This window comes from Macrobrachium nipponense, chromosome 28 (genome assembly GCF_015104395.2).
Source record: "Macrobrachium nipponense isolate FS-2020 chromosome 28, ASM1510439v2, whole genome shotgun sequence".
Lineage (NCBI taxonomy): Eukaryota > Metazoa > Arthropoda > Malacostraca > Decapoda > Palaemonidae > Macrobrachium > Macrobrachium nipponense.
Window position 1 is genome coordinate 32,932,632 of NC_087217.1, and position 27,883 is coordinate 32,960,514.

The 27,883-nt window shown below is 38.6% G+C and overlaps 1 protein-coding gene across 1 annotated transcript in view; it reads right to left on the bottom strand.

Annotated features, from left to right (window-relative positions):
- LOC135201660 (beta-parvin-like) overlaps window positions 1-27,883 on the bottom strand; it is a 196,474-nt gene that overhangs the window by 67,462 nt on the left and 101,129 nt on the right. The window contains exon 9 of the mRNA XM_064230771.1: window positions 24,872-24,969. Coding sequence (XP_064086841.1) covers window positions 24,872-24,969 — 98 coding nt within the window. The remainder of the gene's footprint in view (window positions 1-24,871; window positions 24,970-27,883) is intronic.

Below are 27,883 nucleotides of genomic sequence, written 5' to 3' on the forward strand. Positions count from 1 at the left end.
GTCTACCCCTTACAGTACAAACTAGGGGAAACAACTGCCTTGAGGCCATCTTACTCAGGCAGATCACCCTTATTCACTCGATATTTAATTGGTGAAACAAGAATACAGTTACATCTTTAAGCATAACATTCAGAAGACTGAAGTTTCGTCAACATAATGTGATACATGAAAGCGCCATACGAACTAAAATAAGCATGTGAGCTCTTCGTAAAATACGTTTTCAAGGCAGTTTTTAAATCCAATATGGCGTCTTTCGCATCCGGTCCCTTTCGTAACCAGCATTGATACAATGTCCTTCCCAGCCTTCCCAGCGCTCATTTGAACAATATTAGCGTATATATGTAACATTTATTGATATTACTCAAGATTGCAGGTGTTTGGTCAGGCTGGTACTTACTCAAGATTGCAGGCGTTTGGTCAGGCTGGTACGATAATATGAATTCGTTAATAAACTAAAACACATCAGAGACGTAACTTAGAGTTGTATTAGGTGTCATTCTGTAAAAATTCCACTTTGTTAATCTGAAAAAAAATGCTGGTACAATCTGTATTACTGTACAAAATATACAGTAATAAATTGCACTAATATGAAACCCCAAATCGCATCGTCAAAGTATCTGGCATGGGTGATGACGTAGGCTCCCTAGACACACGTCATTGGCTAGGAGGAATAGAGGCAACCAATCACAGAGCAGGACAACAGCCTTTGTTGGATGCTGGGATGCTTGCTTCATCTCAGGCCTCTTGGCGCCAGTTCAACCCGTTAGTCTTGGTAGTACTGTTCACATGTTGAAAATTTTGTGCTTTTGTTACATTTTACATTATTATTATACGCACTTTAACCATCAAGATCCCTAAACGTCAAGTACCTTCTAAGGCTTCTAGCAGTCGTCCTGAGAAACAGAGGAAGATGATGACAATAGAAGAAAAAGTTAGTGCTAGACATGTTGAAATCTGGAGACTGCTTCAAGCATAGGATGGCAGTCGGGGATGAATGAGAGCTCCGTACGTTCTATCAAGAACAAAGAAGCAGAAATTCGGAAAATGGCCTCCAAGGCCTACCTAAATAAGGCGAAGCAGGTTTTGACAAAGAGAGACCCAAACATAGTGAAGATGAAATCTGCCCTTGCAGTATGGATAGAAGGCTGCCATAAAAAAGACATCCCATTGCAGGGCAACGTGATTCGGGAGAGGGCTTTGCAGCTTTATAAGATTGTGGAAGAGGGTAGTACTACAGAAGAGCCACAGCCAGGAACGTCGTCGACATCACCAGACAGTGAAAGTTTTCAATCCAGCAGGGGATGGTTTGACAAGTTTTCAAAACGGTTTAACATCAGGAGTGTGAAGCTGCATGGAGAGGCTGTATCTGCTGATGTCGAAGCTGCAGAGAGGTATCCAGAGACCTTCAAAGATATCATCCAGGAGATGGGATACAGGCCTGAACAGGTCTTCAACATGGATGAAACTAGACTTTTCTGGAAGAGAATACCATCAAGAACATACCTGATGAAGGAAGAGGCCAAAGCTCCTGGATTTAAGGCCCAAAAGGACAGGGTCACTCTCATTGTATGTGGGAATGCTGCTGGCCACATGCTAAAAATGATATTGTTATGATACAATAAAGTTTTATGCATACTTACCTGGCAGGTATATATATAGCTGTATTTTCTGAAGTCCGACAGAATTTAAAAAACTTCCGACACACGCAGTGGTCGGCCAGGTGGTTAGTACCCATTCCCGCCGCTGGGAGGCGGGTATCAGGAACCATTCCCATTTTCTATTCATAATTTTTATTTCCACTGTCCCCTGAGGGGAGGTGGGTGGGTACTTGAATATATATATATCTGCCAGTTAAGTATGAACAAACTTTATTGTATCATAACAATATCATTTTGCTCATGAACTTACCTGTCAGATATATATATATACTAGTTGAACCCCACCGTTGGAGGTGGGAAGGGACAGAATAGAAGGATTTTGGGACACAAATGCATGCAGATGATTTACATCTTGGTTCCACCTGTTAGCATAGCCGACTTCGTGATTACTGTCACCCAAGTCTGCTTCTGCTTTACTAGAGTTGCCAGCGAGGTAGAGACCTATAAAGCTGGTGCACTCCAGATGATCTGTCAACGGGGGCGTGACCACAATGTGACTAGACCATATTGACCATACCATGAGGGCTAAGAAGTAAAATAAATATATATATATAATTATATATATCACCACCTGACCAACCTAGCCAAAGTTAATGTGTGTTAACTAAGGCTTCAGAGTTAAGAAGTCGCCGTTGTCAGCGACTCCACAACTAAATCAAGAGCTCTTCCTAACCATTTTCTACAGGATAGGATGAGTAGTACTTCTTGCACCCAAGATTGTGTCTGCAGACACGTATGGCCCTAGCGAGCAGCAGATCTCATATGCCATCTTCACATCTCGCAGGGAGTGTGAAGTGAACCCAGAGTTGCTTCGCTAAAACATGGTACTCAGGATGTTGCTGAGTGCCATGCTCTGTTGAAATGCTTCCGAGGCCGCGCCCTCACCTCGTGAGCATTCAGATAAAAAGATTTCAAATCTTTGTGCAAACACAATGAAGGAGCATTTTTTGAAAGAACTCCTTAACCCTAAAACCAGGGTGTACTTCGATATGGGCAAGTCTGGTCTTTTTCGGAACACTGCAGATTGCCCGACTGACTTCGACTTTCTTGATTTTAAGTAGATAAAACTTGAGAGACCTGACAGGGCACAGGACTCTCTCTGGCTCCTGCCCACTAACTTGTGCCATCCTTGCTTCCAAGATCCTGGCCCAAGGACAAAAAGGGTTTCCATTCTTAGGCCATAACAAAAGGCTTAGAGAGCACACCTCCTTGTGTTCTCTAAAGCCAAAACTTGTGACGATGGCTTAAAATCTCACTAACCCTCTTTGTCGTATCTAGGGTGGTTAGAAGAAGGCCTTCCTGATCACATACAAGAAGTTAACAGGCAGGAGAGGTTCGAATGCTTTGACATCAAGAACTTCAGACTACGTCTAAGTTCCATATTGAAAGCTTCGATCCGGAAATGCACAGTCTGTACTAAAGTCAGGTGAACGACCAGTTGACCAGTCAGACGAATCAAGGACAGCAAGGCTGTACCCTGAAGACCAAAAGGCACTATTCTTAGCTGAAGGATGAGTGTCTGGACTGCCTGGGCGATTCAATCTAAGCAAACCTTGGGGGTGTATCAACGCAACCCAACGTCGTCCGCAATCGACTTCGTCAATAAGAAACTCAGGGCTACTATATGTCGCCTGATCTCGCACGAGTGTCTGACTCCGAGAAAACAGGCGAGACAAAAAGTAGATGGTGAGCTAGAATCGAGATTCCACAGACCTCAATGATCGTGAAGGTCTTTGTTGTTTGACAGATGCAAATCTGTCAAACAACATTCTCTGTTGTCTGTTCGCACTGGCAGAATTTTCAAAACTCTCGGCAACCGCTAGACCACTGGTAGTTCAGGTGATCTCCCCCACGTTCCCGTGGCGCTGGTACTTGGAACTATTCCCGTTTTCCTCAGATTTTCTCTGAACCCTGTCTCCTGAGGGGAGGAGGGTGGGAATTTAATTATATATACCTGCCAGGTAAGTATGCATAAAACTTTATTGTATCATAACAATATCATTTTTATGCATGACACTTACCTGGCAGGTATATATATAGCTGATTGACACATTTGGAGGTGGGTCACAGACAGCAACATCGTCATAATTCAAAAATTAACTAATTTTTAAAATTATTTATTAAGTTCCTTACCTGCTAAGGTAGCTGACTTCGTAGGTCCTGCCTCTTAGCCTGCTAAACCTTAGTAGCTCTCAACTAGGATGTGACCTGTTTGTTGAGAAAGCTAACAAGGGTCTGACAACTGGACGGGACCAATTTGTTGACAGGAAACCCTAGCCCTCTCTTACCAGGGGCATTCATGCTAGGATAAGTTAGACCACCTGAACCACACACAAAGCTAACGTAACACATTACACTTCACATACTGAAGAGGAAATAACCCTCTCAGACAACCATAAAAAGAACACCACTTAATTAAAATACCTAGCATGTTAGTAATCTATCGTTGCTGCCGTCGATCGAGACGATTCGTACGGACTTTTGCAATCCTGTAACGAACCTCTAGATGATCGTTACATTCTACGCCTGTTGTTATAATAGGCTCTTTCTCGTAAACTCGAGCAGGGACCGAGAGAAGATACTTCTTAAGATATGAGAGAGCTGTGGAATATCAGAGTTGATGTGGACCACTGGTTCCAAAAACTCGTTTCGAGGACTGGAGGGACGACCGAATTGCATTTACTTCTTTCAGATTAAGATCCAGGACATCTGAAACACTATCCAGATGTCCGGCACCTTCTTTCTATCATGACGCACTGAGAGATGTTCAGAATAATTCCTAGATCTTGAATAACATTTCAGTTTCCCGGTAGGAAAAAACTGTGGTCTGAATTGCAGTCTATTCGGGGAAACAAACTTCTTCAGGAAGGAAATGGTCCCCAGCAAGCTCATCCATTCCCTCCCCGAGTATGCTTACTTCCCTATAAGGCTGCGCTTTGCCTAAGCAGGAGAGCATATAAAAGTGCAATGTTGCGGTAGACTCGTAGTTCTATACCGTGCGGTAACGAGCACCGAAAGGATTAAGAGATAACTCTGTTGAACATAGTAAGGCAAAACTAATGCAACGTTTATTCATTCACGTAAGAAATCCCCTCAATCTTAGGCTAAAGTCCGTGATTGTAGGACAGAGATACAGTTAGTCAGTCAATCCCGCAGGAGAGACGTAACCGCCAGCACAGAGATACGGTTAGTCAGTCAATCCTGCAGGAGAGAGAGACGTAACCTACCGTGCATGACAGCGCACGATCTGTTACTGGCTCGGTTGGAACTTGGACAGTCAGACACAGCAGCAGCCAGCAGCTTACGAACGTCGTCTCTTAACTTTATGTCTGGGTTGCCAGCTACCCTATTCTACGAAGAAATAGGTCCGTTATTTTTTGAACAAAAAGAGACTCTCAAGCTGGTATATTTAAGCGAAACAGAAAACGCTAAATATATAGATGCGTTTGTGTCGTCAGAACACTACCATACAACGGTAAAAGATAAATCGGAAACTCCTGGAAGGCTGCAGGGAGTGACGATTAAATGTCCTTAAAATAGTAGACAATAGACCTCTCGGTTGCCATCCGAAGAGGTAACTACAGCAAGCGTGTATGACTTGAACCAACCAGTAGTAAAATAACGCAAGGCAAAATATTTTATTATATCACAATAAAGTTTGTTCATACTTACCTGGCAGACATATATATAGCTGAATTCGGAAATACAGCTACATACATATCTGACAGGCAAGTTTCATGAACAAAACTTAGAGAATCGAAGCAGACAGCTCAAGCTTCTTAAGATACTGGACATAAGCGTTCATTGACGTAGTCTACAAGTCTATTTCTTGTACGAGTCTGCGAATGAGGAAGGAGAGCTCTTCCGAACCTTGTCCTTATTCGCTTACGCAATATCAAGTTAATGAGATGTTTGTCAATGAGAACTAACCCATTAATGGTACAGAGAGATATCTTGTCAATGAGGGGAGACCCACTTACTTGACAAAACGATAGTATATTGTCAATGGGGGAAAGTCACTGAATTGACAAAACGTAATCCAGGAAGTCGAGCCTTTTATTTTTCGATTCCCGTCTCAAACAAGGAAGGGACAAGAATCCTGTTAAGAGACTGGGCTTACGGTAGGTAGAACGACGATGCTCAATCGGCATGGAAGTCTCGACTAGAAACTAACAAAATCTATCATCTGAAAAACCCTTTCAGATGGTCTAAAAAGCTTTAAATTTATTGGCAGTATGGCAAAGGAAGTCCTGTCTTGCGCTTTCCTGAAGAGCGTCCTTTTGATGAGTGCCTTTGCAAGAATCCTACTGAACGTTGCCGAAAATCCTGACGTTCAGGACGTCGAGCCTTTACATAACCCGTAACTGTCTTATCTCAAAGTCTTGACTGAGGTAGAGAAAACGAGATCTTCCCTTGAGCTTTCCTTAACTCCATCCACCTTTGCGAAAAGCAATATAATATTGACAGAGACCTCTTGAATTCACGAAACCCGAGGTCTTGCTGGGTTTCGAAGACGAAGTTCTGTTCACTTTCTTGAGGCTCAAATCTTAAACAAGAGCTTGAAGAGTTCAACAGAAACGTTCTGGTGCGCGCTCGGCGTCCACTGGCGAGGACGCTCGGCGTCCTGGTGCGCGCTCGGCGTCCACTGGCGAGGACGCTCGGCGTCCTGGTGCGCGCTCGGCGGCCACTGGCGAGGACGCTCGGCGTCCACTGGTGAGTGCGTCCATCCGAGCGTCCTGTTCAAGCCGATCGTCCAAATAAGCGTGCAGAAAAGCGTCACGCTCCTGACAGGCGTCAAAACAAGCGAGAGAAACTGACTTCTTTTTCCTATTTCTTGGTGGAAAGAAGTACACGTGATCAGGCAACTTTCGCCTTCTTACTTCTCACTGAAACACATAACGAGGGAGAGGGGACGTGAAGCGTCCTCTTCTATAAAGCTTCTTAGAGGGCGCGAGTCCTTCCGAGAGCTCCAACCCTTGTGCGGGGAGGACGCCTCGGAGGACGAGAAGCAATCCTTCAGGATTCGTGCATGTGCACGCACTTTGGCAGTCTGGGGATTTTCATCAGAAACTGCCGAAGGCACGCCAGATCGGTGGGGTTCCCTGTAACCCTCCTTCGGCTTTCGACATGCCCTCTCCCTTGGTTCTGGGAGTTCGACAGAGGTCTAGACCTAGAGGCGTTATAAGGCCGATCTGACGCACCCTACACTACACAAGGGGCACTGTCACTGCACTTAGCCACTTCACTATTGCTCTCTAAAGCAAGCACTTTCGATTCTAAGTTACGAATCGAAATAGTATAAGAGAAAGGGCAATAACCTCTACAGACACTGTTTTAGGGCCCGAAGGCAACATTACAGGGTTAGGCGTAACAAAAACAGAAGTAGAACTCTTCACAACAATGAAGGAGAGCGATCACCTCTCGCAGACATAGTCATAACCCGTAGGCCATACTACAGCGTTAGGCAAAATAAAGTCTACCGGAAGGTTAGCAGTATCACTACCCTGACTTTCGTAATTGATTAATTGCGTACATACTAAACAAACTTTTTCCTTACGGAATTAGACACGTTTACTGATTAATTGCGTACATACGAATCATACTTTTTCCTTACGGATATAGACATGTTTACTGATTAATTGCGCCCCCCAAGTGCGGAACTACCGAAGCTTTCGGTAGCCACACCCTATCTTTGCAGACAACACCCTCTGAAACTAGCCTAACTAGATTCAGATATCTTATGCAAAAATGAATCAAATTCAAATCAATTTAAGATAGCGTATGCCTAGCCACAAATCCAAGTAAATAAATTAAAAGACAATTAGGATACTTAGCGGCAAATGAAGTTTCCAAAATCCTAAGCCGGAGGTACTGAAAACAGGTGTTTTCAGTACCGGCGACAGAAAATTTATGAATAGAAAATGGGAATGGTTCCTGATACCCGCCTCCCAGCGGCGGGAATGGGTACTAACCACCTGGCCGACCACTGCGTGTGTCGGAAGTTTTTTAAATTCTGTCGGACTTCAGAAAATACAGCTATATATATACCTGCCAGGTAAGTGTCATGCATAAAACCAGGCTTTATTTATAAGTCTGCAAAGCCCAGGGCCCTCAAAAACAAAAATAAGAATACCTTGCCTGTTTACTGGATGCATAACTCCAAGGCTTGGATAACCAAAGTCTTAACATCTGACTGGTTCTACCAATGTTTCAGCCCTGAAGTGAAAACCTACCTTCCCAACTTAGACCTTGATTTTAAGGTGTTGCTAATCATGGACAATGCTGGAGGGCAACCCCATAGATCTGTCTCATGATGGTGTGCAGATTGAATTCCTCCCTCCAAACACCACTTCCCTCATACAACCTATGGACCAAGGAGTGATATGTGCATTCAAGACCCTCTACACACGTAATGCTCTGCAACACCTGGTGAATGCAATGGATACAGTGGAGGACTTCATATTAAAAGAATATTGGAAGACATTCACCATTGTATCGTGCCTTTCAATAATTCAGTCTGCCCTCCAAGACATGAAAAAAGAAACACGGAATGCATGCTGGAAAAAGCTGTGGCCAGATGCAGTCCACAACTACAAGGGCTTCTTGCCGGAGGAGATACATAATGCAGCTGTCAGTATGGCTGCAAAACTGGCAAAACTGCTTGGGGATGAAGGATTTACGGATTGCACAGAAGTCAACAATATTATCAATGCCTACTCTGACAACCTGACGGATGATGACTTGCCTGAGTTGACCAAGTTAGTTAGTGAAGAGGACGAGGAATCGGCAAAAGAACAAGAGGATGACGAGGGTCTTTCAATTGATAGTCTTGGGATAATCCTTAGGACACAACAGGAGGTCCTAACCCATGTAGAAGAGTGGGATCCACAATTTGAATGTGCTCTGAAGGTGAAAAATGCCATAGAATAGCTATGGAGACACACAGAAACCTCTAGCAAACTATGAAAAAGCAGCAGCAGCAGCAGCAGAGCAAAATAACTTGGTTCTTCACTCCAAAATCCAAACCTTTGCAAGAACCTCCAACTCAAAGTACCTGTAGCAGCCCTGGCAGAAGAATTTCTCTATCAGAAGAGGGCTCTGAGGAGCTGTAACTCCTCTAGTACACTGAGCAGTCATCTTCATCTTCATTCATCATACTGCACAGCTAATTCATCACCATCTTCAAAAATCAACATTCATCACTGGTGAGTACCCATACTTCCTGTTTTTTTCTTTTTTATTTACTGTACAGTCCAATAATTTTTAATGTGCATAAAGTATCTACATACGTACGTTTTCTCTCTCTCTCTCTTGTTCATAATTAGCTCTTACAGGTGGAACCAAAACAGGACCAGGGGAGCTGAAACAAACATGATTAACTGAATCCCTACATCAGCTAAATCATAGACTGTACTGTAACTATTTTTACGCCAACCAGTTATTTCTTTTTTAAGGGTAATCTATCAAACTGACTTTTAAATCAAATTACAGTAACTTTAATTTCATTTAAAATTAGCGTATTACTTAGGGAGCATGATTAGGGTCATATTTAGAGTTCAGACTCTAGAGGCAAGCATTTATTAGCATTTTTAGAGACCGTGCCAAACTTACGCGAAACTTCCCCTTGCATGAGGGGGTCTGGAACTAACCTCACGTAAGTTAGGGGTATTACTGTATTTTCAAATTACTTATCATGAATACGTAATAAATTTATGTAATTCAATACCTTACACTGATGTTTAACTATTCATTTCAAAATTATCCAGCGCAATATTCTTCTTTCCTCCCGAAAAATCGCGAGTTTCCTTGGAATCGAGAGCGATCGTCATCATCGTTTAAGGTTGTTGTGAAGAAAGTCTCCCCGTGTCTATGGGTATGAGTGGTGTTCGGATTTAGCACATGAAATGGAAAGTTTATTGACACAAGTGACTCCGCAAACATCGAGACAGCGTCAATCTTCTACAAGTAAGGTGTTTTAAGAAAAAATTTAAAAAGCGTCATGGAGGTAAGTTTGGACTGTGCATGGGTAGACGTTCATTAACCTCTGTTCAATCTTAATTATTATGTACATTATTTTGTACTTTGGGAGAAAATTCTTATTTCGAGAGGAAAGTAGAGGTCTCGAAATGTTGCTTCCACGACCAATGACTCATGACTGGTGTCCATCTCCAGTGTCAGGATGTATTAAGTAGGTTTTCTGGAGGGTGGGTCAATAAGCGGGCAAGACTGGCCTAGGTAGTCCACTTGGTTGTTCCTCCTACGTACCTAGCCTAATCTATGGCATTCGGTCAACCATTGGTAACATGGCTGCATTGGGTGTACGTAGGGCAGTTATTTTAATACAGTATAATATATTTAAAAATGAAAAAAGTGCACCTAATATGTTATGTTATTTAACACTGAGCTTATTTAATTGTAATTTATGTGTATTTATGTGTAATGTTTTGTATGTTTTTTTTTTTTACTTTAGTTTAACCAGACCACTGAGTTAATATTAACTCTCCTAGGGCTCGTCTGACGGATCTGATGGATTAGACATGCTATTTAAAATCTCTATAAATTATTATCTAAAAAATATATATTTACTATCTGGAATATTAATTATCATCTAAAAAATAAATATTTACTATCTGGAAGATTAATTATTATCTAAAAAATAAATATTTACTATCTGGAATATATTATAAATTACTATATAAATATTATATTTTATCGTATAAATTATTAAATTTAAGAAATTTTACAATATTAAAAAGTGAAAATTTGTCACTTTCTGACAATATTTCTTTAAAAGAATATCTTCTAAATAATATGTCTCTTTGGATTCTATATTTTGAACAGATTTTAAAAATATGTTTTACTGTTATTTGTACATTATATATTTCGCACATATAGGTGTAGGGGCATGGGGGTTACTCATTAGGTAACCATGTGTCAGTTAGTGTGACCAATTCTTAGCCGTGTCAATATTACTGAATTCTTGCGGCATTTCTGATAGGATGATGGCCACGGGTCTACAGTTTCTTTTATTTCTCTTAATTTATTGTTAGGATGGTTTTTCCTCCAGTTATTTTGCCTTTTTTTCTTAATCATCGATTTACTGTGTCTAATATAATCTTCTAGAGGCAACAATTCTGCTGATATTGGGAGTGTTCTAGCCTCTTTTGCATAGGTGTCTGCTTTTTCATTGCCTTCCAACATAGAGTAACAGATATCTTTTGCCTTTTCATTTCATATAATGTATGTCTAATCTAATTTATAATTTTTGTTTTTTGGAGTATAAGAGCTTATTGCATTTATTGTTAATGCTGTTTTTATTGCTAGTAATTCAGCAGTGAACACTGATGCTTTGCTTTGTAAGGAGGCTTGGATCTTTATATTGTTTCCATTAACAGCAAATCCAACTCCAATATCATCTCTGGAACCATCAGTATATATATGATTATTATTGTGTACCTTGATATGTTCTAGACATATTATTTCATAGTGAGGGGGTTATTCAACTTATTAATTGGTATTGTACATAGTTTGTTACATATCTGGGGAGCACTTATCAACCGTGGAGGCATTATTTTGTTAAAATGGTAAAATGTAATATTATGAAGATCATTGTCATTAAATAATCTATTAGCTCTAACAAGGAAGAATGGGATAATTTTTGTATTCCAGAAAGAAACAATCTGGATCTTTAAATAAATCTTTGGTTTTTGCTGGACTATTTACAATTTTTAAAGCTCTGCACATTGTTGTTAGTATTTTGAATCTATAAGATAGTGGCATTTCTCCACTTTCTATAATCAAGGATTGGACTGGAGAAGATTTGAATGCCCCCCTGGCTAAACGAAGCCCAAGATGGTGTACAGGATCTAGCATTCTGAGAGTAGTCTCACTAGTATATTCTAATATTGGTAGAACTGTAATCTTATGAAGTTTAAATAGTTTCTCTATCACACCCCATGAAGTGTGAGCAATTCTTTTAATAAAGCTTTCAAGGCCTTTGCTTTGGTGTGTCTCACATGGTCCTTTCAGTTCAAATGACTGTCAAAATATGGACCTAAGAATTTGACTTCTAGATAAAATTGGATGGAAGTGTTATTCATGGTAAGAGCTATAACTTGATTTCTGAGCAAGCGTTGATCCTTATAAAAAGTTATTGCTTGTGTTTTTTCAACAGAAAATTTTAATCCAACAGATAATGGCCATTGTTAAATTTTAGTTATGGAGATATTTAAAATTCTTTGGATATGGCATAAGTTGTTTGAAGTGTAAAACGTGGCAAAATCATCAACATATAAGCTGTTGTTTACATATTTGGAAGTATTTTAACAATATTATTGATAGCTAATGCAAATAATGTGCTGCTTAGTATGCTGTCTTAAGGGATGCCCTCTTTTATTTCAAATGTTTCTGATAATACTGTTTCAATTTCAGTCTGGAATGTTCTTTCAGTTAGGAAATGTCGTATGAAAATTGGGAGTACACCCCTTAGATTTGTCATGTAGAGATTTTAAGATTGAATAGCTCCATGTTGTATCATAAGCTTTTTGAATGTCGAATAAGACTACGGCAGTAATTTTCTTTTGTACAAATCCTCTTTTGATTTGATCTTCTAGTGATGTTAATGAGTTTAAAGTTGAATAATTTTTCCTTCTTCCAGATTGGGTTGCTGCTAGAACTTTATTTTTCTTTAAATACCATATAAGTCTATTATTTACCATTTTTCCATGAGTTACAAAGACAACTAGTAAGTAATATAGGTCTATAATTATTTACTGATGTTGGATCTTTGCTGGGTTTGGGTATAGGAATTACAACAGCATGTTTCCATGCTTTGGGAAGTAGTTTCTTTTTCCATAGGTGATTATAAAATTTTAATAAGTATTCTTTGGCTTTAATGTTCAGATGTATAAGGAGTTCAAGAGATATTATCCTTTCCTGGGGCAGAGTTACTGCAAGTTTTAAATGCAGCATCAAATTCTTCTAATGTAAACGGGACATTGTAGTATAATTGTTGACTTGTTTCAAAATTAATTATATGTTTTTCTTCATTCCTTTTTCTGATGCAATAATGTTCATCTAAATTCAAGCTATTGCCTATTGATTCTAGGTGGAGACCTATTATATTTGATATTTCTTTTAAATCATGAACTCTTTTCCCATTATGTAATATTGGCGATCTAGGTGATCGACTATATTTGCCATTAATTTTTCTAAATCTATCCCACATATGTTTAACAGTGTCACCTGAGAAGTCTGAGACATAATTATCCCAAGATGATTTCTGATTGCTAATAACTTTTTTCCTGAATTGAGCAGATATCTTATTCAATAAAGGTTTGATATAATCAATTTCCATAGCTATTAATACTAACCCTTTCCATGTATGTATATCTATTACTTTTGTGAGTCCTAGGGGTTATAATTAATAATATATTTAATATGTTCGTTGTGACATTTCTTGGAATGTGAAGACTGTTCACTTTTAACTTCCCATAGAGACAAGAGTCCGAAGCAATGGCCTGATAAAGCTGATAAATCATTAAAGGGATGGCATGATACGAAAAGTGCATAGTTAAGCAGGTCAACGTTCGTGAGTTCATGGGGGTTTGTTCAAAGTGCCTTTGGGAAACTGGTTGTAGCCAGTAACGTGGGGCGTTGTCGAAGTGTGCATTCATATGTACGTGTGCGCTTCTTCCGTTGATAATGGTATCATTAGCCAAGTCTATGGGGGAGACTTTCAGAGACGTCTGTGGGAGAAAGGCAAGATGCCGGGAGAGCTCTGCGAAAGTTTATCTGTATTAAGTGTGTAATCTTCTGGGCTGCAATGGGTAAGTGTACCTTACTTTAGCCAAAGGGGTGGCTTGTTGTCTGTTTGACATTTGTAAGAATGTTTTAATCTTTAACTGTGTCTTTAAACTTGTGTGTACCTACGAGTGTGTTTCTCCTGTCTTTGTAACAGACGATTCTGGCAAGGGGGGACCAAGAGTCCCGTATGGGAGGAGAGACAATTGGTGTGACAAATTACTGATTAAGACATTTTAAATACTGGGGGGTTAACTGAGTTAGTTAGTCTGTGAGACTTGAGTTATTATCTTTCCATTGTTAAATAAATGTTATATTTTTCCATATCTTTGTCTCTAATTTGATGACCTGTTAGAATGGAGAGAGAGAGAGAGAGAGAGAGAGAGAGAGAGAGAGAGAGAGAGAGAGAGAGAGAGAGAGAGAGAGAGAGGTCGCGAGTTGAGGCTATGCTGTTGATCGCTTGGAGAGAGAGAGAGAGAGAGAGAGAGAGAGAGAGAGAGAGAGAGATTGTGTGTATCAGTTTGCCTACCGCTTTGGTTTCACGCATACCAAATATAAAAACGAGATTAATATCTCATTTACACTTTTATTTAATTTGTTAAATCTTTGGTTTAGTCTGTCTAAACGTCTACTCATTTTGTGCTAGTTTGATATTTTCTGAAATTTCTCTAGACAGCCATGGAACAGGATTTATTTTGGGCTAACAAGTTGTCATTGGTATTGATTTATTTCCAGAACTAATTATGAAAGCTGTAAAATATGAATGAATTTCATTGTGATCATTGTTACTTTGGAAAGGGGAAACATTTTAGGTAACTAAATTATACTTTTCCCAATCAGCTTTTTTAAAATTAAATTTTGGTATAAATTGTTGATGATTATCTTCAAGACATGTGATTACGATTGGGTAGTGATCACTGGTATAAAGATCATCCAGAGTATTCCATTCTAATCTGTCTACTAATGAAGTGGAACAAACTGACAGGTCTACAGATGATAGGGTCCCATGAGTTTTTGAAAAGTATGTTGGGATTTCATTTTCATTCAAACAACAATAGCTGTAATTAAGTATTAGATTTTCTATGTCTTTACCTGCTCTATCTGCGTCCATGGTACTGGCATCGCATAAAGGGTGGTGAGCATTAAAATCACCTAAAACCAAAATTGGCTCATTGAACTGTGATAAAATGTTAGATAATTGAGCCATATCATAATTTTCATTAGGTTGATTATATAGACTGCAGACTAAAATGCTAGATTTGTTTGTCATATGCAGGCAAATTGAAGATATTTGAAATGAATTATTATTAACTGTAACTTTATCATAGGTCATACGATTATGACGTTTTGCTGTTCCTAACTTGCCTTCTCCTGAAACGGAGGATGCCATAAGTAATTACATATTGATGGGACTGGATTATTAACATGTTGTAAACATATGCACATTGGTTCATGTTGCTTCAGGAGTCTTTGCATTTCACCAAAGTGCATTTGTGTTTTCAGACCATTTATGTTTCATTGGATAATAGTATAAAAGAATGGAATGAAATTTAGAAGATTATCTTGCATAGTTGGTTATATATATACGTATATATATTTTTTTTAAACCATGGGTAATTATTCACTTAATTAGCTTTAATTTTCTTTTTGGTTATTTGACATTTCTTTGTTATCTTCTGATTCAGTTGTGAATTTAATTTCTTCTTGTTTGGCTAAGAAATTGTCTAATACTGCTATTTTACTCTTACGATAGTATTGTAAGTATCTAATACACGTACAATCTTTAGTGTAATTCAAGCTGACTTGAAACATTATCTTTTCTAGCTAAGGAATTCCTTATCACGTTTATCAATTTTTCTTTATTTAAGGGGACCGGCCGGAACCCTTATATATGGGGGTATAGGACAAAAAATGCAGTCATGAAAAAATTCATGGAGCTTCATATGGCACTTGAGAATACGTATACAAAATATTTCATCAAAATTCCTCTTACTTTCATAGTTACAGGGTAATTAGTAAACGTAACTCAATAAGCCAAAACATTGATCCGTACAAGAAAATGCAATATTTCTTCTGTTATCGTAAATGTTGAGAATTACTGTCAAGAAAATTATTATCAATGGCATCTGTAGAGATTACATGAGTCGCAGAAGGGAAGTCAGTCAGCTACCAAGTCCCAACATGATTCAGTGCGAGCACAAACCTCAAGTAGTCTACACGTTCAAGTTTCACCTGTGACATTCACTTGCTTTTACGTATGTTTATCTTTGTTTCGGCAAGAATTTCATCAGGCCAATGAGAAAAAGACAAGCAAAACATCTCACTAACATACAGACGAAGAAAATTCACTCTAATATGATTACAAAATATCATAATATACTCAATATTAGCGTAGTTAGTGAAGAGAGAGAGGGAGGGTTGCATAGTAAGTAACGCCCCCGTCTTCCATGACGCACACGTCACACTGTATCCCAGGCTACGATCTTTCAGCAAAGGGATCTTTATTTATGATAAATAACATAGTTTTGGTTTATTTATACCCAAAAAGGAATAAGAAATTCATAATAATCATGATTTATTAACATTGTCTTTGTAAAAAGAGAGTACACCTTCGAGTTTCACCTCTGACATTCTCTTGCATTTAAGTCAGTTCAGTTTCTGTTTTAAAAACCAAGTATCTTGGCCAAGTGCCATATCCAAGTAATGAGTTAAAGTGTACCAATGTATGATCTGCTCTGTATTTAGGTCGTCTTATTTCGAAAACTTGAAATTTTCACTTTTTTCGTTTGTTGCTGGAGGAATTTCCTTTTGTGGCATTGAGTATGGTTCCATAGTTATTATGTTTCATATGGGTATAGATCTGGAATCATTGTTTACTTCTTTATTTACACTTTCCTGAGCCAGTACCAAGTCCGATCCAGGGTGGTCAAGAATGGGGGTTAATGTATCATCCATAGATACAAGTACAGTATTATTTCAGCCAGGTAGTCCTCCCCCCACCTTATTCCTATTTAAAATGGAGCCCCACAAGGGATGGATGTGTTATGCGACTTTAAGTGGCCACCCCTAGAGGCTACAACCAAGTTATACACATGGCTCCCAGAGTTTGAGGCGTCATCAGTCCGTCGAAATCTGACCCAGCTCTGGGAGCCATGTTTGACATAAGACTTTCCCCTCGCTCAGGCACGTCAGGTACTAGAATTCTACGGGAGGAGAGACATGTCAGTCCTCTTCACCCTCCATGAAATTAGAGGAGCAGTCAGAGCCGTAATCCAATGTAGGTCCAAGGTTGTCGACTAATGTTCACTTCTGATAGGGGAAGAAGTTAAGGATTGAAAATAGGAAAAGGCTCAAAAGTGGACCGAGCTTAGTCTGGATGCTCAGAACTGGCCTGTGTAACATGGTTAGACCTGCCAGGATAGGGCACTACTCCACTACTGTAGGCCAGTTCATCCTTGCACCACATAAGCCCCACCACCACATCAAGGTGCCGGGCCACTGGTAGGGATGTTTTGTATAAAAAGGTAAGGTTAGGGTAATAACTGGTGGTTAAGAATGGATTAATCCATTTTCAGTTATTTCTTATGGGAAAAATTCCTTCAGATCTTGACTAAATCGCACCTCAGTGCTTCTTCTGGAGCAGATTAGGATCAAGGTCTGGGGCTATACTGTACAATTAGCTTTAATTTCTTGGACCCCCAACTTTACCTGTTCTGCTTAAGCATCTCAAACGCTTACTGTAGGTTCTCAAGATAACCTGTTTTAAATAATTATCCCCATAAACTGTTTCCTTCATTACCCCCTAAAGAGGAATAGCCTGTAGTTTTCATCCCCGGAATCCTTGGTTTTGCACAAGTAAACCCAAACCAGACTCACTAAACAAAGCTTAAGGTCCTCATTATAGAAGACAGGTTAAGGACATTGAAGGGTGCTGTGGTACAGTCCTGGCTACTTGTTACTTGAATCTCCACAACAAAGCAGGTGCGAAAGTCAACCTAACTGATGTCCACCTTTCGGTGTGCTTGACTTAACCACAGTGCATGAACCTAGGAGTGGCTCACATGAAAGCTTGGCAGGACTCTAAGAGAACTGGGGAGAGTTCCCAGTTAAGTTTAAATAACTCTTAGGACACATGTTTGATGGATAGGAAGTCTGCAAATCACTTCTGCAGTGAGAGGGGGACACTCTTAAGTAAATTTTGTCTTCTTGGATGCTCACAGCTTGACCAACACCTTCATAAAGAGGCTGAACTGTGGAAAGGTGTACATGTCAAGAATATATTTGGGATGAAGCATTGTCTCTGCCAAAGGTTGGTCTAGCTGGGCTGGGCTAAATATGGTAAGCTTGTGGCACAGACTCATCATACAGTTAAGTCAATGGCATGCTCCATAAATACCAAAGAGCCTTGTACATCACCAGATTCAGTGACCACTCTGATGGAAAAGCCTGCTTTACCCAGTTGAGACTGTCCACACTATTACATTTCACCTTCAGAGGATGAACCTTAGAACTATGCCAATGTCATTTGCCTCAGTACTGACAAAAATGTCTAATGCCATCTGACAGCCATAAATTGTGTTGCCTTCATTTCCTATGTATGCAAAGCCAATGTCACTGTGTTGACAGTCATGACACAACCTTTCCGACAAAGAACGTTTGGAGACTTCAGAAAGCTTTTAACTCGAGGAAGTTGGTGTCTTCTTCAAGGCTTCTATCGCTTAATGATTTAACAGGTGCACTCTCAAAGTATGACTAAACCCATCTGGGAAATATATATTCCAGAGAGGGACAATTAAACTCTTTGTAGAAGGGAAAATTGTTTTAAAGAGTTTATCATTCTATTTAGAAGTTTTAGCTAAAGAAATGTCTACAATTATTATTACCAACATAGATAAACCTTTCAGCTAAGGATGTCAGCAATAGCTTACCAAGCAGCACCCTACCATCTACATAGATTTAGTGAGAATATGTTAACTAGACTGTAGCTGATATTGTCTGTAGCATATAACCTAGGATTATATACCCTTAGGGGGGAACAAAAATAACCTGGATTAGGTAGTAACCGAAATTAAGGTAAGATTTAAGGACTTATCCTGTTAGGCTATGGGTCTAGGCAATAGCTTAAGTTTACACCAATGACCTTAGGATTAGATAAAAGGATATAGTAATTTTTCCTGTTTTATATAGCCTGTATACTTAAGCAGTGTCTTAGTACTGTAGACTATAATGTGCATACCCTTAAAAAGGGAAGTAAATAATCTAGACTGATTAAACAGTAACCTAGGCTAGGTAATACGCTAGCCTAGCTATAGTAGACCAAAAACAGTTAATTAATCAGGATTAGACAATAACCTATACTAGGTGTTTTGCCTAACTGTAAAGTTTCACATTAGTAAGTTACGGTTTTATATAGTAGACCAAAAAAAAGTACATAAACTAAATGGGCTACGAGGTATAGTAGCCTATCTTGAAGGCTACAAAGTACACCTGGTGTAATTTACCTTTAAAGGTAAATTAATTAATCATGATTACACAGGTTTGACTATAAAATTTCACATCAGTGAGTTTCACATTAGAAAATTACTGTTTTATATAAAGTAGACCAAATCGCCTAGGTCTAGATATTAACAATCTGGGTTAGACAAAAGATGTTAACCTAACTATGAATTTACATGCAACTCTCTGTTTTTATATAGCTTTTACACTTGATCTATCTTGAATAATCTGGATTAGGCAATACCCTCTACTAGTCTTTAAGAGAACAATTTGGGGAACATCCTATTGTTGGTGTACCAAGTGGTAGTTTAGCCAAATAGCCTAGGACTGGACATAAACAGTATCCTAGGGATAATTGAATAACCTAAACCCATTCAAAACAGTGGTTTGGGCTAAGTAAACAAATTAGTGCATAGGATATTAGTTCAAATGGTATAACAATTCAAATCAAAATTTTACACAGTCAGTGCAAAAGGACTCAAACAGCCATATACGGCTGTCAAAACTAACTTAAACCTCAAAATATAATATAATAAAAAACTTGTAGTAAGCTACTGGCAGGAAGTTTTAAGGATGAAACTGTTCATTTTATACTGTCCCATGTTCCTAGGGTTCAGCAGAACTAAGGAAAGGGAAAATTATTTCTTTCCAATAAAACTCTGGCAGCAGATATGTAACCCCTTTTTTTCAGATAAAGATTAATGTTTGGGTCAAAACCCAGTAACATCAGTCCCCCAGTATCTTACAGGTGTTTTATGTTTAGGCAAACACCCAATAATATCAGTCCCCACTACCTCCCAGGTTAACCCCACAGAGGAAGTGGAGGAATTTTTACATGGAGAAACATTCTTACTAAGGAATGTGAAGTGGCCACTGCCACTGAAATGACCGACCCTGCTGAACTCAGATGGATCAGGGACACAAATTTTAGGTAGCCATGGGTGAAACCTTCTAGAAGGAATTCTATCTCCCTTTGCAGCTATCTATGCTGAAGAGGATCTTTCCCCAAAAAGGGATACTTGGATCCACCTGACTCTGACTGAAATTACTATAATTTTGGTGGGGTATTGTAACTTACCCAAGACTTCTGCCCCTTTCGTAACAGGCAGCTAAGCTCAGTTGTTGAAGCTCAGTCTAAATGTGCAAGCTTCCCCAAATGGGCTACACAGCTTGCAGCATTTGATCAATTCCATAAGGAAATTATAAATATCAGATGATGTCACTGGCCCAGAACAGCAATGTATGAAGGGCATGAAGCATGATTCTGAAAAAGAATTGAATTTAGTCCAGTACACTTCCAAGTGTAAAAGTACTGCATCCTGCAACCCAAAAGTGTGAGGGGATCCAAATGCTGCCCAAATAAGGTTTAGTGTTGGAATTCAGACTGGAAACCACTAATATGTTAGTTCTGAATATAAAACTTCAAATCAAAACATGACAGGGGCTCCAATACTCATCCCTGATGATACTAATAATCCTTGGTTAGACGCATCAGAGCGCATTTTCTCTCCCAATAGTAAATATCTAATTAATAAGAGAAAAACTATATGTGTGAAAGACCACTAACAGAAACTGTCTTCTTAACTGTGTTTATAACACTAAGAGCTATAGAAGACACCCTTTACAAGGACCTAAGTTGCTCACAAAGGAGTCCCAGCCTTTTGTCCCTTCATTTTCAAAATGATTAATCTTGTAAAGACAGATTTTCAGAATTTTGTAGCGATCAAAAGACCAGAGGAAATGGCAGAATTAAAACCATTTGCCTTGGTCATTCCAGTTCCAGAAACCTCCAAGGAATGGGCAATGCTACAGCTCCCTTCTGAAGGGGAAAAGCCCCCTTTATTTATAGCTACACAACAATTTAGGACCCCTATAAGAAGAATCTCAAGAGGCAACTGCCTCGGCAGAATTTCATACTAGGATCCACCTCTTTAGTATTATAACCTATACTACCTTGCTGGAAGTTGTTCCAAAATAATTGTTGTTGTCATGGTCAAAAGTCTTGTGAGAACCCTGTGGCAAATATTCTATGACTTTTAGAGTGGCGCATAAAAGTGTGAATGGAAACATTGGAGGTCTCCAACTAGTCACTTCCCAATGTAACTTCATTACTACATAATAATCCTTTTCGTAAGGTCCTGTTCGAGGAGTCTGTTGTAGTTAAAATTTTAACAAGCAAGCCCAACAACAGAATTGTACAAAAGTACTCTCTTTCGTGAAAACAGGAAATTTAGGAAACAAGAACCCAAAACTTCCCCTTACCCAACCCAAAAAGGCTCGCTTAAAAAGGTAAGCCTTCAGTAACCCCTTAAAGTCTTTTTCCTCAAAGAATAGGTAGGTGTTTAAAAGGGATGATGCCTCACAAAAGGAAAACAACAGCAAGATAATCTTTTCAACAACGTCCAAAGACCCTCTTAAAGGAAAAACAAAAGCAACAAACGGAATGCCTACCAAGGGCAGAGGCAGAGAAAGAAGCAGATACCAATAGGAATGGTAAGGTTGGGGGTCGACTTCAATAACACCATAGGACATTGAAGTCTTCCTTTGAGGACACAGCATTAATTTTAGAAGGGCTGGGGTGGAAACAGTCTTATCCCTTTCCTCTCATATAAAGGGGGTCTTCCAAAAACCAGGCTCCTCTCTGGGATGTTATGTGCAGAAAGGCCCTGTTAATGGGAGCCATAGAGAAACATGTGGATACATATTCCCGCCAAGCACGTCTCTCTAACTGTCCCCAAAAAGGACTCTTCTAAATGAAAAGTGATCCTAGACTTATCAACATTGAACAAGCACATTGCCAAATTTTCTGAATAAGTGCTTGCCAAATTTTCTGAATAACTACTGTTGCCCTAGTGTGTTCAATTGTTCTAAAAAGGACTCACACAACTATAGATCTGTAAGATGCATGCTGGCACATCCCTATCGCTGTTCCTTTCTGCCCCTTCCTAAAGCTCTGGATAGGAAAAAATATGTACAAGTTCAAAGCCATGTCCTGTGGGCTAAACATTGCCCTAAGATTTGACAAAGTAACGGTAGCTCTTTGAGAAATCAGAAATACAACTGGAGGCCCACAAAAAAGTCTGTTTGAAAAACCTAAGAGCAGTGGTCAACTGACTAGTCAAAAGGTTTTATGATGACTATGCAAAATCCCACCTCACAGCCAGCAGATACTTTTTGTAGCTGGGACTCTGTTCGGATACTCTCGCGGCTCGTCGTCCTCCCTATCATACTCAAAACAAAATAAGGCGTCGTCAAAATGTGCCTTGTATAGCTCAAAGTTTCCAAACGGCAATTAGAACGTATGACAGGCTTGTTACAATTTGCATCAATAATAGATCTAATACTCAGATTACAACAAATGAATGTGAACAAATTCTAGCTTTCATGTAACAAACAAGATGTGAAACTGACCTTATCAAAAGATTTTAAAAGTTGGGAAGATACTTCGGTCTTGATCCCGGAAGGAATCTCTGGCAATACAGGTCACCCTGACTCCTGTCTGTATGAATGACAATACACACAGATGCCTCACTGAAAGGTTGCGAGGACGTTGGGAGGATCGTTAGGTGGCAGGGAGGTGTTCAGCTAATCTGAAGAATTATTGTATCAATTTCCTGGAGCTGATGGCTGTCTTTTTGTCTCTCAAAAAACTCAAACCTCCAGAAGAGAGACATTTGGTTGGTTCTAGACAACATGATTGCAATGCATTACATCAAGAAGTCAGGATAATACTCACCTCCTCTCCATATAGTAATGCTAGCCATCCTTCAATGAGGCAAGCAAGAAGTGGTACTTGTCTGCCATTCACCTTACAGGATCTCTCAATGTAATAGTAGACTCCTTATCAAGGAAAATGACAGCCTAAACAGAGTGGAGTTAGACAACCACATATGAGAATCACAGACTGCCAGGCAAGCAACAGCAAGAGATGCCTTCCTACAAGACTGGAACAAATGGAGGATGATATACCCTTTTCCTCCATCGTTTCAGATTTCAAAGGTGCGGAGCAAAATCCTAACCTACTACAGAAGAGCTTTCTTAATAGGCCCAAATTGGCCAAACAGGCATTGGTTTCTATTACTTTAACAATGGGCGAAGAGATAAATTCCAAAGCTGTCTGCTGTTTTATCCCAGTCAGTAGGAGGGAAAGTTGTTTAAGGATCCTCCTCTCTAAGCCAAGACCTCCATAGGTGGATTTTCTTAAATATTTTCTATACCGTGAAAATTATTCTCCCAACATTGCTAGGTACCTAGCGCAAAAATTAGACTTCATATATCTGGCAATACCAGTATATATGGAAGATATAGTTACATTATATCCATACTGAAAGCTCAGTAAAAAATTCAAGGGGAAACAATTTTAAAATTTCTTATGCTTTTTAGAAGACAAATGGCTTGCATTTACAAGAATCATGGCATACAAGGCAGCATTAACATAGCCATTGTTTTATGATTTCGTGATTTGACTCCAGTATATAAGTTGTCACTTCCCTTCCGGGTCCTTTGCACTGCAAAGATCCGCTCTAAAAGGGTTCCAATCACCTAGTCTCTAAACAAGGTGCTTAGACTTCGCTCAGCCCCTCAATTCAGTGGACCTGATACAACCACAATTCACAAGCTACAATATGCGAGCTTCTAGATTGCATTAGCATCAGGAGCTTGTATTAGCAAACTGGGCTCTCTTAGACAGGGACAATACATCAAGCAAATGGCTGACAATCAATTATTATTGTCCTTAGGCCTGTTAATCCAGGCCAAGAATGGGATTCCTTTAAGAAGGAAATCTTCTATTCTATTGTAAATAAACTAGAATTAGCAAAATAAACATTATGTATGCCCAATTCAAGAACTTAAGGTTTACCTAGAGGTCATGGCACATCCCAAAAGGTCTGACTTTTCCTACACTCTGGCAACACTTGCCATGAGCTCAAACAAATTCGACTACACTGTGTATCGGTAGGTGGCAGGGATAGTCTTGCTCCATACGCACTACAGCGGCAAACCACGGGTCTTCCTAACATGCGGGTATGCTAACTTTCAATGAGGAAGGTTTGACAATACTGCATCCATACCCAGCATACTTAAGTAAGTCACCACAGAACTTCACTTCACCCTAAAAATGTGAATTCACAGTTAATTTCTTGTTCTTTTCTACCAAACCTAAAGGTATTTGGAATAAATAATGGGGCCTTGAAACTTGACTGTGGACCAAAAATGTTTTTGAGTTGTCATGATTAAAATTCAAGAGCTTTTTGTCACCTGTCAATTTCTTTGTAAAGCTCCTTGAGGACGAGTCAGCGACTACACTATCAAATAACAGGTTTTGACTTAAACAAATCCTAATTTTGGTGGTCGCTGTTAAGTCCACAAAACCCTCCCACTTCCCTGACGAAAAGACACAGGATTTGCGTAAGGGTCATTCTGCACTGACCAACAGAGAGGAATGGTAGCTTGGTCGGATTTTGGTCGCATGTAGACAATATGACAGTACAATAGCCTTTAACCACCACTTCTTCTTCTTGCAGTTTTGACGCAGGTAAACTGGGTATATTAGTGTTTGCTGAGGATAAGAGAAAGTGCCCTCTTATCCTAAGTCTATTTATACTTTATCACATAATATAATATTTATAATTACAACACAATACCCAGCCACAAGAACAGCTAAGAGAATTCTTTGACATTAGTCTGGTCACCATGGAGCTCTGGATAGACCATGAAAGGGGTAATCCCTTGAGGATTCAACAGTGACTACCAAAATTAGGTTTTTCTTACGTCAAAACCTGTTTTATAATTAAAAGAATTTATAACACAGTATAAAGATGCACCATTATTTATGAATGGCACTTGAAAATGAAAACTAAGGAATCTCAAAATCATGAGTTAATGGTCAATAAGAATTAACAAAATATACATACATGATTAGCTGCATTAAGAACAATACGAAGCTTTTGTTTCTGGCCTTCCTCGCTCTGAGTTACTTCTTGCACATCCAGGGGATTATGTGTAAGCTTTTCTGTTAGAAACAAAAGCAAATAACATTGGAATAGTCAAGTAGGCATTCATTTTCAAGGCTAATTACTATAACAAAGATTTTCAAAGTATAGTTGTTGACATTCAGTTCTTGAGTTCAGAAGTTGGGCTTACACTGCCTGTCAGCTAGTACCAATGATCCTTTCAAGAACCATCTACCAAAAAAATGAACATTTATAATAATCTTCTCCATAACTATAACTCATGTCCTCTAAGGAAAGGTTTTAGAGCATACAAAATTACTCAAAAAAAGTAGTAGCCTAAATAAATATGAATAAATGTTTTTGCAAATTCCAAATTATAAAGCTGAATCTTTTATATGGATGACCTTTAATGGCAGCTGGTCTGGTCACTAGTGCCTGATAATACAGGGTAGTTTTAATGGCAGCAGGTAGGTGAGTGGTGGGGTACCACACACTAAGATGTCAGTAAGTGGGAGATATGCCCTTCGGTGATGCCTAGGGTCACCATTAAACCAACGGTGGTTCTGTTAATTGTATCAATCTGCTTCATCGTTGCCTTAAGGAAGATATTGTCTCTGTGGTCAGAGTCCCAGGCTCCACTGCAAAGGTTGATCCTATTATCTTGTTGTTTTGCCAGTGAAGATTCTACCATCTGACATTTGTATCAACAGTTGCTTTTGTATAAAATTCATGATGAGTTCCAATCCATGGTATGGTTCGTGTTATTTATATGATGGAAAATTGCCGAACTATGTCCATCTCTAATGTGCACTTATGATGAGTTAATCTTTTCAAGAGAGATATTCCTGTGAATCCATAGTATGTCATACAATGGATTCACAGGAAAATCTCTCTCAGTTAGATACGGACAACATAGTTAAGCAATTTTCCATCATATACATAACACAAACCATACCTTGGATTGTAACTCATCCTGAATTTCATACAAAAGCAGCTGTCGATACAAATGTCAGATGGTAGAATCTTCACTGATAAAACAATAAGATAATAGGATCAACCTTACCAATGGAGCCTGGGACTCTGATCACAAAGACAATATCTTCCTTAGGACAACGATGAAGCGGATGAAGACAATTAACAGAACCAACGTCGGTTAGTGGTGACCCCAGGCATCACATATGGGCATATCTCCCATTACTATATGTTTCACCAATGTAACTTCTTCTGGCATTCATTACATAATAAGGGTGGGTGCCAGTCCACCAAAATATTGTCCTTAGCTTTAAACCAGAGTGTTTTAACCCTTAAAACGCTGAGCCGGTATTTCCAAAAGTGTCTCCCGTATGCCGGGAGACACTTTTGGAAATACCGGCTCGGCGTTTTAAGGGTTAAAACACTCTGGTTTAAAGCTAAGGACAATATTTTGGTGGACTGGCACCCACCCTTTTTACCGAAGGGGTAAAAAGTTTTTTTTTTTAAATCACAGCACGCTTAAGTTTCAAGATTAAGAGTTCATTTTTGGCTCCTTTTTTGTCATTGCCTAAAGTTTAGTATGCAACCATCAAAAATGAAAAAAATATCATTATCTTATAGTATAAATATTGGAATATATGACAGCGCGAAAAAATTTCATATATTATTGTATACAAATCGTGCTGTGAGCAAATCGGTTAAAGCTAATGAGTTCATTATTTTTTCGTTGTATCGTACACTAAATGGCAATGATTTTGGTATATAACAAATTGTAAAACGATCAAAGCAACACAGAGAAAATAATATCACAATATGATGCATGAATTTGTAACGCGCGGACGTAAAAAAAAAGTAGTTTTAAAAAATTCACCATAAATCGAAATATTGTGCTAGAGACTTCCCGTTTGTTGCAAAATGAAGGTAATTGATTGAATATTACTAGAATGTAAGTTTTGTAGCTAATAATTGCAGTTTTCGACCATTTCGGTTGAGTTAAATTTGACCAAAGGTCAAATTTTTTCTATTTATCATTATTTATAAGAAAATATTTCAAAACTGATAAAAGCATCAACCATGGGTTATTTTTTTTTGTATTCTACATGAAATTGCACACATTTTCATATATAAAACTTTGAAATGGTGCAAACGTTACGACAATCGGACGAAAAAATTTCTGATTTTTTCAGAAGTTACCACACGGGCGTAAGGAAAAAGTTTTTTTCATAAAATCATCATAAATCGAAATATTGTGCTAGAGACTTCCAATTTGTTGCAAAATAAATGTAAATGATTGAATATTACTAGAATATAATAGTTTTAGCTTACAATTGCGTTTTTTTACCATTTCAGTAGAGTCAAAGTTGACCGAAGGTTGAAATTTTGGCACTTATCGTTATTTATATGAAAATATTTAAAACTGATAAAAGGTACAACCATGGGTTGTTTTTAGTTGTATTCTACATGAAATTGCGCACATTTTCATATATAAAACGTTATGTAACGGCTAGTATAAAATGGTGCAAACATTACGACAATCGGACGAAAAAATTTCTGATTTTTTCGGAAGTTACGGCGCGAACATAGGAAAAAGTTTTTTCATAAATTCACCATAAATCAAAATATTGTGCTAGAGACTTCCAATTTATTGCAAAATAAAGGTAAATGATTGAGTATTACTAGAATGTAAGAGGTGTAGCATACAATAGCGGTTTTCGACCATTTCGGTAGAGTCAAATTTGACCGAAGGTTGAAATTTTGGCACTTGTCGTTATTTATATGAAAATATTTAAAAACTGATAAAAGGTACAACCATGGGTTGTTTTTTGTTGTATTCTACATGAAATTGTGCACACCATCCATATATATATATATATATATATAGATATATTAATATTATATATATATATATATATATATACCTATAATATAAAACTTAATGTAACGGCTAATATAAAATGGTGCAAACATTACGACAATCGGACGAAAAAATTTCTGATTTTT